General features: G+C 37.9%; 2 protein-coding genes across 3 annotated transcripts; both read right to left on the bottom strand.

Moving 5' to 3' along the window:
* Positions 1-7,182: 7,182 nt before the first annotated feature.
* On the bottom strand, positions 7,183-12,088 carry LOC147569508 (polyadenylate-binding protein 3-like). The gene is made up of 7 exons (XM_086655979.1): positions 11,444-12,088; positions 9,740-10,521; positions 9,541-9,618; positions 9,348-9,437; positions 8,672-8,986; positions 7,852-8,040; positions 7,183-7,685 (listed from the first exon to the last, which is right to left on the bottom strand). Exons 1-7 carry the CDS (start codon positions 11,688-11,690, stop codon positions 7,455-7,457), a joined length of 1,932 nt encoding a protein of 643 aa, XP_086512105.1. The 5' UTR covers positions 11,691-12,088; the 3' UTR covers positions 7,183-7,454.
* A 617-nt stretch (positions 12,089-12,705) lies between these two features.
* Positions 12,706-16,088, bottom strand: LOC147569507 (uncharacterized). Of its 2 annotated transcripts, none has more exons than XM_086672096.1 (4): positions 15,992-16,088; positions 15,597-15,912; positions 13,539-13,712; positions 12,706-13,179 (listed from the first exon to the last, which is right to left on the bottom strand). In XM_086672096.1, the coding sequence occupies exons 1-4, from the start codon at positions 16,046-16,048 to the stop codon at positions 12,917-12,919; spliced, it is 810 nt and encodes a 269-aa protein (XP_086528222.1). In that variant the 5' UTR covers positions 16,049-16,088; the 3' UTR covers positions 12,706-12,916. The 2 variants fall into 2 exon arrangements, with proteins under 2 accessions (XP_086528222.1, XP_086528231.1); XM_086672105.1 differs by having other exon boundaries at positions 13,551-13,712; positions 15,992-16,086.
* Positions 16,089-16,174: the final 86 nt, after the last annotated feature.

Here is a 16,174-nt window from a genome sequence, read left to right as displayed (position 1 = left end):
TTGCTAGAGTTTTCACCAAACCTTCAAACTATAAGTTCGAAATTAAAGAAAAAGAAACTCATTTCGGTACGTTTACATTTTCTTCCTTTTGATTCTTCAAAATTCGATCTCTCAAATGCACATTTCCATGTTTCTGCTCATGGGTATTTGCTTTTAAGAAATTATACTCGGGCACAATGAAAATTATTATAGCAGAAATCCTATTTTAAAGGAATGCCTAATTTAAGTTGATAGTTCGAACCTTAATCTTTTATTTGTTCCTTCAAAACAATCTTCTTTTACTTTTGTTAATGCAATTGAGGTTATTTCTGCACCTAAAGATGCAATTGCTAGTATTGGAAGGTAAGTTAGTAGGAGCCTCGGTGGATTAACTGGGGTTCATTGGAAACTACTTAATGTTGGAGGTCATAAAGTTACTCCTTTTAATGATATTGTTTGGAGAGCTTGAATACTGATAATGGGGTTCTTGAAAGGGTTATTTCCCTAATGGCCCCCTACTTTGTGACCAGCTTCCCGCCTGGCCCCCTACTTTACAAGAAATACCCATATGGCCCCCTAAAACCGTTAACTTTAACTTTCCGTCACTCTCTCTCCTCCATCTCTTTTTCTCTCTCTGCCATGTCACGCCACCTCATCTATTAGGCCACCTCATCACCTTCTCCGGCAGAAGTCGCCGGCCGGAAATTTGGCCGGCCGGCGACTTCTGCCGGAGAAGGTGATGAGGTGGCCTAATAGATGAGGTGGTGTGACATGGCAGAGAAATTTGGCCGGCCGGAAATTTGAAGGTCGCCGGCCGGAAATTTGGCCGGCCGGCGACTTCTGCCGGAGAAGGTGATGAGGTGGCCTAATAGATGAGGTGGTGTGACATGGCAGAGAGAGAAAAAGAGATGGAGGAGAGAGAGTGACGGAAAGTTAAAGTTAACGGTTTTAGGAGGACATATGGGTATTTCTTGTAAAGTAGGGGGCCAGGCGGGAAGCTGGTCACAAAGTAGGGGGCCATTAGGGAAATAACCCTTCTTGAAATTAGGAACTACTTCAAAAGCAATCTTCTTCACTGGTCATATTAAGTACAAGAATGGTGGAGCAAAGTCTTTCCTCATAATGTTATACTTTATAACTCTTCTAGAATCATGAGTAATCCAAACATTTTGATGCCAAACTTCAATATAACATGGGTTTTCTCTGTGATTTTGGGTTATAGATACCTTCGTCCTCCATCAGTGGAAGAAAGGAGAAAAGATAAGGAAGAGAGAACAAGAAGGGGGAGAAAAAGATAAAGAAAGTGAGAGATGAAGGTGGTGGCAGGAGTCTGTGGCGGGATGAGATTTGAGGAAGATGAAGATTAGGAGGCATGAGACAAGTTCGTTAATTTTTTAATCAAAAAATAAAAATGTCCCCTAAATCAATCATAATTGACTAAGACTATTCCTTTAAGGATTTTTCTTTATTCTCCAAAATCGCGACCAATTTAAATTAGGGGGCATGAGACAAGTTTCGTAGTATTTGTTTTGTTTGAGTTAGTGATGTTTAACTCTTTCGAATTACTAAATTAAATATAGTGTTTTTTTATGAAAGTAGACTGAATGGTCTATATTTTAATCAATAATAATTTGAGGAATATACTCAATTTCACTGAGATACAACTTGGGGGGTTGTGGTCTTTGCCAAGCATTGTTGGACTTATTTCTAAAAGCAAACCTCGCTAAAGTGTGAGCTACAGAAGACAATGTTCGAAGGAAATTGGGCGAATCAGGTCACTAAAGTGGTGTATCTCCTCAATAATGGGTCTGATTCTCCAAGGAGGAATATCCTTCCTATCCGAGCAAGCCTTAATAATTGTAGAAGCATCTCCTTCTATATAAATTTTTTGGTGTTGAAAGCCTTGTGCCAACTCTATTGCTAGTAATGCTGCCCTAGCCTTATATTCCTTGCAGATGTAGCCTGTATAAATTTTGATTTGGCCGAGGAAAAACACCTTCATGGTCCCTACAAACTGCCGCTATTGCTGCCTTGCCATCCTTAAATGAGCCATCAAAATTAATTTTTAAAGAACCTGATAATGGCGGTTCCCACACTCTTGATGGAGCTGCCTCTTCTTTTTGTAAGCCTTCAAGATTATTTTGTTCCCCACCATGGAAGTCTCCATTCATGGTTAACGCTTCTGCAATAATACTTATACTCTTCGGTTGTGTACCTAAAAAATAAGCTTGTTTCGAGCTTTACACATGAACAAAGCAATATATATAGTTAGTTGAACCTCCTCACTGTCAGGCCTGTTGTTTATCCACTCACAAACCATCTCAATAAAGCACACATTTTCATCTAACTTCAACCCTAACGGCGACCTGAACCAAGTTTCTTATGCAAGCCTGCACCCCTTGAAAATATATTCAATATCTTCTTCCTGTTCTTGACATGTTGAGCACACTTTTGACAAGTGGTTATTGAACCGTAAAGTTCGACTCTTCGTAGGTACCAAACCTTGAAGTAAACGCCAGTTGAAAAATTTAACCTCTGGGGAACAACCACATTTTTCCAGAAGTTATGTCAATTGATACTACCATTTACTTCATCTATTAATGATGTTGATGATGTTGATGATGCACTAAGTTTCAGATATCGATAAATTGATTTAGTCGTGAAGTTTCCCTTTGTTGTATGTACCCATATATATTTATCTTTGTAAGCCCTTTTGGAGATGGGTATTTGTAAGATTGTTGTCGCTGGCACGCTATCAAAAATAGTATTAATTAGAGGACGGTTCCATTTACCATCATTTTTTATAAGGTACCTAGCTCACCATCGGTTCCTTTGGGACTTCATCCTTCTTGTCTGGCTTAAATGTTCTAATATTGGGGACCCAAGGGTCTTCCCAAATTTGGATATCCCGACCATTGTCCACCAAGTATTCGTAATTCCAACTTTGATCTTATGTGTCCAAAAATTATCATTTTTCAAGTATTTAACTCGTAATAATTGTACCCATAAACTATTTGGTTTCGTCTAAATCCTCCATACTAGTTTCCCCACCAAGGCTCTGTTCACTAATCCCATGTTACGAATCCCTAACCTTCCTTGTTTATGATTTTTTTAAAGCTTTTTCCTACTAATGTAATGCACTTTTGTTATATCTATTAATCTATATCATGTCCCCACCTAGGGGTGGGAATCGGGCGGGCTCGGGCTACCAAGTGCCGGGTTCGGGCGGATCGGGCTCGGATAAGCCGAGCCCGAGGTAGTGAGCCGGGCGGATCGGGTCGGGCGAATCAAAGACTTGAAGTGCCCGTAGCCCGTCCGAGCCTGACTACCTGAACGGGTTTCAACGGGCTCGGGTCGGGCGGGCTCGGGTATATTCAATCATGTTAGAGCTTGGGTTCTTAGCTTCAGTCATTCTCTTTATCATCTGTCTCATTTACATTAAGTTTTCTTCATCTTCGACGAGTATTATACCTACATCTTACCCATTTATTGGTTCTTATATAGCTGTTATATTGAATCGAAATCGGCATAATCAATGGGCAGAAGAGATTCTTAAGTACTGCCCCACTGGAACTTATACTCTTAAAGGTCCTTTTGGTGCTTGTCAAGTCTCAACTGCAAATCCTGAAAATGTAAAACACATACTCAAGACTCAATTCCATCTCTACCCAAAAGGTGATATTTTTACTACTACACTTTCTGATTTCCTTGGCACTGGCATATTTAACACTGATGGTGATAATTGAAAGTTTCAGAGACAAATATCTAGTCATGAATTTAACACTAAATCTCTTCGAAAGTTCGTTGAAGATGTTGTTAACACTGAGCTTTATGATAGATTAATACCCATTCTCTCAATGACAATGGATAAGAAATCGGTTTTTGATCTTCAAGATACCCTTCAAAGGTTTGCTTTTGAATGTGAGATGAAGACTAAAATTGCTACTCGGATCTGTTGGATGATGAAGGTGAGATGAAGACTAAAATTGCTACTAGGGTTACTGGTAGAGAGAGAGGATGGTGAGATGAAGACTAAATGGCTTTAGGTTTCGGCTGTGAGGGTTAGGGTTCGGCTGATGGTGGTAGGAGAGAGAGAGAGGCGAAGAGGGAGAGAGAGGCGGAGAAGGAGAGAGGAGTTAGGGTTCGGCTGAGGGTTTTTATAGACGCTTCGTCTTAATCCAACGGCTGAGATGTGATTTGAAGGGGCGCCCTATCTCAGCCGTTGGATTTAAAATGACACGCGGATACTCACGGGTACATTGTCGGGCTATCTTTCGGGCTTCGTAGTCGGGCTCTGTCGTCGGGCTTGTAGTCGGGCTATGCATCGGGCCGGGACTCGGACGGGCTTAACGTGCCGGGACTCGGAATTGAGAACCTGTCCGAGGCCCGGCCCTATTAGCCCGTTATATCGGGCCGGGCTAGCCCGGCTCGGGGCTGCTTCGGTCATCGGTCTCTCACAGTTCGGGCCGAACGGGCCGGATCGCGGGTTTCTGGACCGTTTTTCCAGCCCTATCCCCACCAGAAATTTCTTTAGTGTCGTTCAATGCCTGCCACTACACTGCTGGGAACTATATTAGCTGATAGAAAGTAGAGAGGGAATAGAAGCTAACTCACTTTTGAATAAGACCATCCGTCCTTCATGGGAAAGGGTGTTTCTTTTCTAACCCGTTAATTTCTTTGCTATCTTTTGTTTAACGAACTCATAAGATGATTTTGTTATGTTTTGCTTTAAGTAAGTAATTTCCCAAATACGCATCATCTAACTGCATTTTTTTAACACCTAATATATTCATCACCAACGTTTTTTTTATCATCTCTACACTTGGCATTAAAGTGAATAGAAGATTTGTTTTAGTTTATTTGTTGGCTTGAACAACCCGCATACACATCAAGAAGACTCTTCAATCGGAGTATTTAACTCAGAAGCATTACCGAAGAAAAACAAAATCATCGGCGAACATAAGGTGACTCACACTAGGTGCACCTCTATTCACTTACATCCCACTATAAATCTCATTTCTCTCGACTTGTACCACCAACTTTGTCAGAACTTCAGAGCTAAATACGAATAGGTACGGACTTAGAAGACAACCTTCTTTAAGCCCTCTTTCACTATAAAAGAATCTCCTTGGTCTGCCATTAATCAATATTGAGAAAGATGTCGTAGAAATGCAATTCATAACAAGAGAAGGCGATTTATAAATAATACCAAACCTATTCATCACCTCATCTAGAAATTTTCAATCTACTCGGTCACAGGCATTTGCAATGTCAACTTTCAAAGCAAATGCCCCTTCCTTCACTGTAATTGATTTGGGAGAATGCATAATTTCTTGTGCTACTATAACATTGTCACATATTTGTCTTCCCGGCACAAAGACATTTTGAACTTGAGATATTAATATGAATGTAGTATAATCTATTAAGTTAGACGATCTATACCTACTCGGCTACTCGGACATCCTGGTTAGATGCATAAAGACTTAAGTCAATTAAATTTGACCAGATTGACTGAAACCTCATTCTCAAACTCCTTTTTTTTTTTACAAATCGACTACGATCTTCATTAGTCGTTACAAGGCATTAATACATCATGGCGGTGTGATAAGTACAATAACCGCCTAATTAAAGGAGGCCTAAAGTCCGAAAAATTTATTATATTATTTATATCTTTAATAATCCAAGTTCAATAAGTAATAAATTTCACCTCTCTGCAATCAAATTTGATCACTTGGGCAAGCAAGTGTTCACCTCATTCTTAAACTCTTAAATTAATTTTTCTATCCTTTATTTCTTCATCTTCATTTCAGTCTAGCCCAATTGAGTCTCACGTTTCCAGTTGACGATGGTCGACTGAATAGATGACTCATTGTTTTAAAATTCTTGAGCAACGGTTGTTTTTTCCTTAAAGAAACCTATTGTTTCTTAAAATTTAAAATATTTCTAATTCCATACGAAGAAGACTGAAAAAAATTTTGAATCTTCTAATAAATTAGAACAAGCTAAGTTTTTATATTGATTTCAAATACAAGAATCAAAACCAGACATACAATCTATTTTATTAAAACAACTCGGTCGGTTATCCAGGGAATAATTCTGGCCGTCCATTTTATTTTAGAGATTTGGTTGGAGCCTGACCCAACGGATGATAATTCATGAATAAAAACCGTTCAAACGCATTTTTGTAATTACATAAATATTTTTGGGGTAATTAAGTAAAAGTACCCCACCTTTAGAATAGAGAGAAAAAGTGGAGGTTGTGCCCTCAAGTCTCTCCACTAATCCTCAGTTATTGTTAAATTGGTTTTGAAAATCGGTTGCTAAAACTCCCTATATTTATGTCAAAATTTATTTCAAAGATTCTAATACTCAAAAATTGTTCACAAAGAAACTACTTTTCCAAAAAAACTTTCACCATTAATTTAATTTGGATTGTTTCTGTAGGGTTGAAGAAAATAAGAAATATACTATCTAACGGCGTTAGCCAAGAGGGATCTTCCCCGTCCGTAGGACGGGGAGGAAACCTAGTTATTCAAAAATCAAGACATCAAATTTGAAAAATAACACAATTATGCTAAATTAATTACTCGCCCTAACCTTCGTAAGGGGTCTGGCTCAACCTTGACTCAGACTTGGCTTTGCCCAGCCTGGACCGAGCCCAATTGCTTAGCTCTGCCACCCCTCTCTCCTTCCTCTTGCTGACATTTGGGGTTCAAAATCTGAAACCCTCTGACCAAAGGGTTCAACTTTGTTGAGTGCCTCATACAAGAGAGGACACAGCCTGAGAGGAAAAAGAGGCAATGGTTGTGATAATCCAAGGGAGGGGTGGTGGTCAGAGGAGAAAGAGGCAATGGTTGTGATAATTGAAGGCAGGGGTGGTCGTCAGAGGTGTTTTTGGTCACATTAAATTGACCCCAAGTCTTCTTGCCCTCAACCAAAAGTAGCGTATCTGCTCCATTTTGTCTACAAAATGGGAGGCATCCACCTTTCTCTCGGGCCCTATAACGCAACAGCTACTTTCGTATCTGTTCTAATTTGTCTACAAATGTAAGGCATTCACATTTCTCTAGAGGCCTATGACCACCAAGAAGCATACGCCTTCTATGCAAAATAAAGAACCATACAGCTTCTATGCAAAAAGCTGTTATGAGATATCGAGATGAACATAGATGATGATTATTCAAAAAATCTAGAAAAAAAAAATTAACGGTCAAAACCACAATTGTATAACAAATCTCACCTCAAGTAACAACCATTCTTATCAAGTTAAAACTAAAAAAACCAAAAAAATCTTAAATGAAGTGCTAGTAGTGTGTACCCAATCCCACCAATATCTTGATAATTTAAAAATAAATGAGACCCTAGAAACAACTATGGCCAATCAAGCCAAGTAACTCAAAATTGAGGGCCCCTAATTAAATTAAATAGAAAGAAGGCATTTACCTAGTAAGGTTAGGGACCTCAGTGTGTCAAAATCAGTTATTGAGTGATAAATTTCCCAATTGGTCTGCTGCAGCATCCGAACCGGGGGGAGAAGATAATCGAAGAACGTCTAAAGCCTCTGACACCTTCTTCTTCAGAGCATCAGGTGATTCTATGAGATGGAGGACCTCCGTTTGATCCATCTCTAATAACATTCCTGTGATTTTACCAGCAAGTTCATGTTCAAGTCGTTCGACTAGAGGAAACAGTTGTTCTCCCAGCATCTGCAAGTTTTTCCACACAGAAATGAAATCTTAGAAATCCTCCATCAGAAGGATTTAACGAGTAAATGAAATTGATCACAATCGATACAGTTTCCAAAATGGGTCAGATGTGATAATAAGCGAAACTAGGTGATTAAAGAAATAATAAAAAGGTGAGTGAATGTACCATGCGTTGATTTTCAGGGCTTGCAGAAGCCAAAGCGGAAGCAAGTGTGACCATTTGCGCTGACCCTGGTCTATGTGCATCAACTGGTGCAACCTGACCCATGTAACCTCGAGGTACCATAGAAGGGTCTACTCCATTTTGTCCATTTGGTAAGTACCGGAAGCCAGGATGAATATTCCGCTGCATCAACTATTCCATAAATCGAAAAAAGAAAAAACATAAGAGGTCATAATTTAGTAATATATTATGTTATTATGCATACATAATATCACTCATTATACACAATGAGTGATATAGCTATCCCAGACTCAAGGTAGGGGAAAAGTACAATTTGCACCAAGGTCCAGAAATGTGGGTAAGACCGACCATAAAGCCACGGGTTTCCGATGGACGAGCATACACCAATAACAAGTCTTAAAGACCTGCTTTTATCGTGAGAGGTGTGTTTAAAAGCCTACTCCAAATGATCACTTAGTCCACTTATAAGAGTTTATTTTTACTTTTCCACCACTAGTACGTCCATTCTCAGTAAATCTCATCCAAATAACGGCCAGTTACCACTCACACTTGTCATTGCTTTTCAGCAATGCAAAGAGTTTCAAGATTAAGTCTAGTGACTGTTGATATATCACGGGTAGATATTGTGACAGAATAACAGTGTATAAGAAGCTTGGATGATATTCCGCGCACCACATGAGCGGGGGGAGAGGAAGCTATATAATACACTGGATAAGTACTAATGAGAACATTTTGTTAAAAAGGGAAGCACCTTTTGATCCTCCAAGTATGAATTAAATTAATAGATTAATGACCAATGTACCTGCTGCTGTTGCTGCTGTCGTTGCATCTGTTGTGGGGCTCCTCCTCTCCTAGCACCCATCCTCTGTCCTGGCTCTCCTTGTCGCTGCAGTGGGTATGGCATCATAAAGCTTGGACCAACACCGGGCCGCATCCCAGGTAACAGTTGTTGCTGGAAGCCATAGGGAAGAGACTGAGGTGGAACGCGGCCTGGAACGCCTTGACTGAAATACAGCTGTTGGGGGTGGGCAAGCCTAGGTCCACCAGGATGAAATGCCGCCATACCCGCTGGAAAAGGTGCCATTCCAGCAGGAACTCGAATTTGAGCAAATTGTGCCTTCACAACAATAATAAGAACAAATTAATATACTTTTCGCAAAAAAACATAAATATTGTATAATATATTACCATTACCATAAATTCATAAAAGAGGATAACATTAAGTGTGACATAGGCATAGAGGTCCAATTTTACCCCGCTAAAGTCCTAAGATAAGGATATCACAAGAATGTTGATGCCTTCCAATAGCATACACATGGCAAGCTCTAAACAACCTACTCCACATCATAGATTATCTTTCCAAGCAAGGAATTTCAACTCGTAATATTTCGACCGACAAATTTCCCTTTTGATGCCTACCAAAATTTCAGACGAAACCGATAGATAAGAAAGAATTAGTGTAGTTTCGAGTAAAGCACCTGAAGCTTTGCTTTCCTTTCTTCCTTGCGCTGAGCAATAGCAACATACAGAGGTTTTTGACCAACGATCTTCCCATTCATTTCATTAAGCTAAACCAAGAAAAAAAAACACAAATATCATTCTCTTCACACATGGTAAATGATTATAAAAACGAGTAGATGGCATGCAGATGAGAGTAGGATGGCAATTTACAGCTCTAGTAGCTTCCTCTGGAGTTGAAAATGCAACAAACCCAGAACCCCTGCTTCGACCTTGTGGATCAAGCATAATCTGGAGCAACACAGAAAAATATTTAATAGAATAAATTTTATAACGAACACAGTCATACATGAATACTTCTGAAGTAACCCAAGAAAACATCAAGATACCGTACATATTACTGTAAACATACCTTGCAGGATGTTACAGTTCCAAATTCAGAAAACAGTTCCTTAAGTTTTTCATCATTGATACTGTCATCAAGATTCTTAAGATAAAGATTTGCTCCTTGTAGCTTTTCCAATTTATCCCTTCTTTCCTGTTCATATTTGGCTTTCAGCTCCGCTTCTCGCTCATCTTTTCTCTGAGCTCTACCCACATACCAGACTTTTTCATCATCATTGAAAGTAGTTCCGTTCAGTTTCTCAACTGCAGATGCAGCATCATCTGGGTTTTTAAAGTTGACAAACCCAAAACCTTTGGAATTTCCATTAGCATCCCTCATTACTATTGCACTAGTGATTGATCCATACTGACCAAAAACCTTGTTAAGATCATCATCAGTGATTGTTTCAGACAAATTCTTCACGTATACATTGGTAAATTTTGGTGATCCATTTGCGAGATCTCTTTCATTTTTTCGAACAAAAAATCCAACATAAACTTGTTTGTCATTCATCAACATCCCATTGAGACGATTAATTGCATCTTGTGCTGATTCCTCCTTCTCAAATTGTACAAAACCATATCCTTTTGACTGACCATTGTTATCAGTGACAACCTTGCACGAAAGTACAGTACCAAAGGCAGCAAAAGTATCATGCAAAGCCTTATTATCTATTGATGAATCCAAATTCTTGATGAACACATTGGCCTGTCCACTTTTTCGAATGCTGGGGTCACGGTGTGAGAACATAATCCTGATAGGCTTGCCATTCAGAGGGGTAAAGTTCAGATGTTTCTGGGCGTTGGCAGCTGTGGTTTACAATTCAAACAATCAAGTCAGAAAAGTTAAAATAAAGTTTACATATACAATATCTCCATTAATCGTATAAAAGATAAATAAGGCGGTTTTGTACGTCAAACTAAGAAATTATACAAACCAAATAGTTGAAACAACACAAAAAAGTAAATTCTTATATTGTAGAAGAGATAAAGGAAAAGAATCTTGATTCCTGACATTTAAAACACTTCCATCAGTCATCATAATCAAACACGTGCAAACATATAAGGTTATTTCCTAACTAGATACCAGAGAAGTGCTTAGAGCAATCTGCATTATGATTTGACTAAGACTACCACTGGTATCTAGGGCATTTGTGCAAATATTCACATGCCATGTACGCCTTCATGAGTGCAATCCAATCAATCATTTCTAAATTAGCGCATATCTTCGTATCAAAATGGGATGTGAAAACAATGTAGGTTAACAGCCATTTTCACAAGTACTTAAGGAAACAACATCAAGGCAGAAATGGGATGCAAAATTTGTCAATAATTCCATGGATAACAAGCAGATCTTAAGATTAAGAAATAGTATGGAACTATAGTGGATGAAATTATTCACTTCTAAAAACCTAAAAAACACAAATCAATCAAAAGAGAAAACACAAATGTAACAAGATATTCTCTTTCATACATTAATCAAAAAATGATAATTTCGAAGAACATCACAGGGAAAAACAAAAATTTACTAAACCCTAATATTATGAGACCAAAAGAGGACAAACTCTTAACTAAACCCTAATATCATAAACAGAACAAAAATCAAATCAACGATTAAACCCTCAGATATGAAAACATGCAACAAAGATAAAACGCAAAAAAAAACAAAACAAACCGAACACAAACATCAGATGATCATAAACAAAATAATAAGAATAAGTTTTTTTTTTACCATCTTCGTAGTTATTGAAATTAACATAACCATAACCAAGAGAGACACCCCTGATCTGATCCCTACAAACCCTAGCAGAAGCAACACGAGACGGATTGAATAACTCAATAAGTTGATTTTCATCAACCGATAAGTCAAGATCTCCGACGTAAAGAGAACAGTTAACGACAGATCCTCCTGGTCCTTGAACTTGAGGAGTTTGTTGTTGGATTGGTTGAGTAGCAGCAGGTTGTTGAGTGTTCTCCATTACGATCCAAAATCAAAATCACAAACAAAAATCAAATCAAATCAATTAAAGAACGAAGAAGATGATCGGAAATTTTTCTTCAAGGGAGAGGGGAAGTTTTTATAGAGAGAGAGAACGAAGAGAAGAAACCCTTTCTCTAGAGAGAGACAGCGTTTCGTTGTTAAGTGTGATTTTATAGTATAGGTACACGTGTGGTAAAGCAGACGTGGATGTCTTTTTCCCCACGTAGACATACACTTTTATTCTTTTGTTGCTGACTAGGAGTATAGTATTGGATTACTAAAGTACCCTTAACTTTTGTGTGGAGATGTTCATATTTTCAGGGATGTTTTTGTCTATTTGATTTTTTGTGAGTAATAACATGAGTTGGGATTGTTTGAATCTAAGTGATTCGACTTAGATTTTAAATTTGGTTAGACAAATCTAAATGAATGAAACCACTTCTCTTATCATGATACTTAAGTGGGCATAAACTAGAAGTCAAAGACTATGAATACTTTCTAACCATTTTCTTTTCGAAAAACAAAGGATAAAAGGTCACTCCGTAACAGTACAACGATCAAACAGTTCTCCAGTGGACAACCATATGTTAAAGTTGTGATAACCGCACACTTTGGCAACGTTTCCTCTTCTCGAGGCGGCCTAGAAAAAAATTATGTGTGTCGACTCTCATCGGCTATTCCTGTGAGTAATCAAAACAATAATCCAAGCAATTAAGCGCACAAAAAAAGCAACGAGAAAACCTACTGACAAGAAATTTGTGGATAAGTAGATGAATTTTAACGAACAGATCAGTTAGGGTATACACAAATTTACAATTGGGTAAAAACTCTCTTAGGGATAATCGCCCACAATCCTTAGTTGGAGCGGTCAAGGGTTCGAGGCACGCCGATAATTAAAAAAACTCTCTTAGGGTTAATCCACTTAAAGGTTAGAGCTCCTTAGCTCCTATGGAGGTAAAATGTGTTTGAAGCACAAGATAACTAAAAAAAACACCCAAACCTGTTTAATCAATGACATAAAAATGGATTTGACTAGAATTAATAGTGATAACATTTCATGTCATACCTTTGAACAAGAGATTGAATTTCCCCCACAATATATGATCATGAATTCTTATTAACAAAACATATATCTGTCAAATCATATGGACTCCATATTTTCATAACATTTTCTTGGTTCTCTCAATCATATTAGAGAAACGAAAATTAAGGAGACCTGAAACATCAAATGAAGTCTGGATATATATCTTCTTCTACCCTTTGATCATTGAACTGCACTTCCATGGCGCTTTTATTCCACTGCTGTAAAGGACCAGGCAATTTTTCACGTTCATTGAAAAACATATCATCATCTTCGTCCTTCGTCAAGTACTCACTCCATTTCGATGCTCCTTGTGTTGTTTCTCTTTGAGATTCATTCATCTGCTTATAGTTCTCCAAGAATAATTCCTTATAAGCTAGTTTGTTGATGCATTGTTTCTTTGTACCTAAAAGATATTGCATCACTAAGATAAATCTGATTTGCAAAATAAAACCGTAAACTAAGAACTCCAACATTTTTCAGAAGAAGCAATTTTACATCTCAGTTGATTTCTAGATACTATGTTAGATAAATATCATTAGAAGTTAAAACTTGCCAAGATAGCTGTTGTGACATGTACACGTTAGATATCACATGATAATGTGGTCAGCGAGGTGGTATTGTTCTAGTGTTACCCGTGTTTTAAAACATATCACAAAGAAGTGAGTTTTCTTGTTCTTTGACAATGTTTTATACGGTATAACTCTCAAACAAAGCAAGAAATTCACTGTTTTAATATGTAAAAAGAGAATGAGAAGATCTTACTAGTTCCTTCACATTGGGTGACAAGAGGTGTGCTTATACGTGCCTTGGATAAGATGGGACTCACAAACTTGCTTCCTTCGGGTTTCTTCAGTTTAGCAGAGTCATTCTTCAGTTTTGGTTTCTTAAACATCTCTTTTGGTAACTCAGTCACAATTTCGGGCTCAAACTCTCGTCCTGTGTGAATAACAAAAGAACTTACAAATACTGTCTCAAAAGTAAATCGAAAATAAACAGGCAAACCCCATATAGTTGAGAAATACCCGAAGACGTTTTCTTATCTTTCATAGCATTGACACGACTTCATATACATTTTGGTGTTACATTATAACATGTAAAAGCAAATTTTTACAATATGAAACAATCACTCAGTACCGAAGATATGTAATACATCTAATTGGAGCACTTGGCTCACTTAACCATTAATCTTTAAGCAGATTATTGGGAGAACCAGATCTTAACACCAAATATCAGCACGACATCTTCCTCTCCAGGCCATATATAGCGATTTTTATGAGTAAATTCTTGGATTTACATATGAATGTTCTTTCACACACAGCCAATCACTCTATTGCCCATCCAGCCGATTATCAGTAAACAACTCCAATGGCTATACCCTATCATATAATTTCTCTCACAAACTAATAGAGGAAAAAGGTTAGCCCATACGTCTCCACCTCTTTTCGGCACATTATAAGTCAGCTATCGATGAGTTAATATTTATCTGTTACTCGAGAAGGTAAAAGAAAAATTATATGGATCTAAACAGTGGACTTCTGATGGTGCAAAGAGTTACATTCTTACTAAAAGATAATAGTTCCAACCAACATAAAAAAGGGAAAGATGGTCGTATTCCGATTTGTGAAGGTTTAGACCACCACTTGGTGTCTACAGATTAACTCAGTTAAATGATAGAGTGTTAGCCAACAATTGACACTATGACAGACAAACTCCTCGATTAAGAATCTTGGGTCCAAAGTCTGTACGTTAAAAGTTAAAACACTAAACTAAAAGCTAAAACTTGCAAAGCAAGCTGGTCTTCCTGTGTAAAATTAGGTCCGGATGTATCATATTTGAATGTTCGTAAACTAAAAGTTTTGGCATGTATTATCTGAAGTTCTGAACATTACATTATCGAAAATCTATGATAGATCTGACTGGAGCACTTGGCTCACTTTAACATTAATTTTTCGGTGGGTTATTGATAGAATCAGACCTCAACACCAAAAATTAGCACGATCTCTTCCTTTCCACGCCATATCTAGTGATTTGTATGAGTAAACTGGCTGGCATACACATTTTTGTAGCACACAAAACCGATAGCTATATTGCTCATAAAGCTGATTATTGGTGTGTAGGTCCAACGAGTCAACGACTGTGTCCTGCCACATAAATTCTCTCACAAGCTCATACAGGAACAATTCACTCCTCTGTCTCCAGCTCTCTTTCGCATGAGTTAATCTCGATATCTTGCAAGAGAAGCTGAATGTTTTATGAATCTAAAGTATAGATTCCTAGGTAGTGCAAAGAGCTGGCATGATTTCTATAAAAAATGGTTCCGACCTAAAGAAAAGATGGAATTGTTAGGATGGAACTTTTAGACCATCACTTGGTGTCTACACGAAAAAAGTTACGTTTGAATATGGAGTCTTAGACGACAACCGACATTCACGATCGAAGACAAACTCCTAGATAAAGAATGTTGGGTCCAAAGTCTGGTTGTCAAGTTAGTAAAATACAGGGTAACAATCACAAAGTTAGCTGTTTTTTTGGGTGTAAAATTAGGTTAAGATGTACCATTTTCAAACGTTCATGTGTTACTGGACTTGCTTCAACTTGAAGAGTGTGTTGACATGTAATATTTGAGCATTATACACAAGCTAAAAGCATCTCTATGGAAACGTCAAAATTTGACCTAATTTCTCATTGTAAACAATTGTGCTGGTTTTCTACTGCCAGATCTATGGAAACGTCAAAATTTGACCAAAGAATAACCTAAATTAGAAATCTATATCAATGCCAAACATCGATTGAAAATTTAAAGATTGAACGTTTACTGACCTCTTTGTTGATGATCTGCTCCTCCTTCAGGATCATTTTCATTGTCTAGATCCAAATACTCACTCCAATCATTTCTTCTCTTTCTGTGATATCCGTTTTCTTCCTGAGTAGTATGATCTACGATACCTTCTCCAAGTGATGAAATTAGGGTTTCTTTACCGTTTTCGTCAGCAAACTTCCTAGACATGTTGAAATTCTGAACAAATTTACGAACGTCTTTAGCAAGAAATCCTTCAAAGAAAACCTTACAGATTGATTGTTTTTCATTGCAAACAACACAATTCCATTTGTTACTGCTCTTCTTCTTTTGCTTCACCTGAATCATCCACCATTAACAACATCATTCACAACACTACACAAGTTAGAGAGAGAAAGACAAAGAGAGAGAGAGTTGCCTGCATCGTCGAGCATTGAAAACATTGAACAGCGATGAAGATCGTCGTCGTCGGCATTTCTGGATTTTTGTGGAATTCGAAATTCTTTCTACTAAATCTGTACGATTTTTATACTCGATTCTTCAAATTTGGCGCCAAGTTTTCGCAAATGGGCCTCTAGCTGGAAACTCAAAATCGGTTCTA

This window comes from Eschscholzia californica, unplaced genomic scaffold (assembly GCF_041429995.1).
Source record: "Eschscholzia californica isolate CP2 unplaced genomic scaffold, dmEscCali1.0.p SCAF_1, whole genome shotgun sequence".
NCBI classification, from domain to species: domain Eukaryota; kingdom Viridiplantae; phylum Streptophyta; class Magnoliopsida; order Ranunculales; family Papaveraceae; genus Eschscholzia; species Eschscholzia californica.
The sequence above is the reverse complement of the archived record's forward strand: the minus strand, read 5'-3'. Positions and strand labels throughout refer to the sequence as shown.

Coding starts and splice junctions, on each gene's coding strand:
- LOC147569507 (XM_086672096.1), bottom strand. CDS start 16,048: ATGCCGACGACGACGATCTTCATCGCTGTTCAATGTTTTCAATGCTCG. Junction 15,913..15,991: donor TTCAATGCTCGACGATGCAG/GCAACTCTCTCT, acceptor TGGATGATTCAG/GTGAAGCAAAAGAAGAAGAG. Junction 13,180..13,538: donor CACCCAATGTGAAGGAACTA/GTAAGATCTTCT, acceptor AATATCTTTTAG/GTACAAAGAAACAATGCATC.
- LOC147569508 (XM_086655979.1), bottom strand. CDS start 11,690: ATGGAGAACACTCAACAACCTGCTGCTACTCAACCAATCCAACAACAA. Junction 9,438..9,540: donor CAGAGGAAGCTACTAGAGCT/GTAAATTGCCAT, acceptor TTCTTGGTTTAG/CTTAATGAAATGAATGGGAA. Junction 8,041..8,671: donor GACAGCAGCAACAGCAGCAG/GTACATTGGTCA, acceptor TTTATGGAATAG/TTGATGCAGCGGAATATTCA.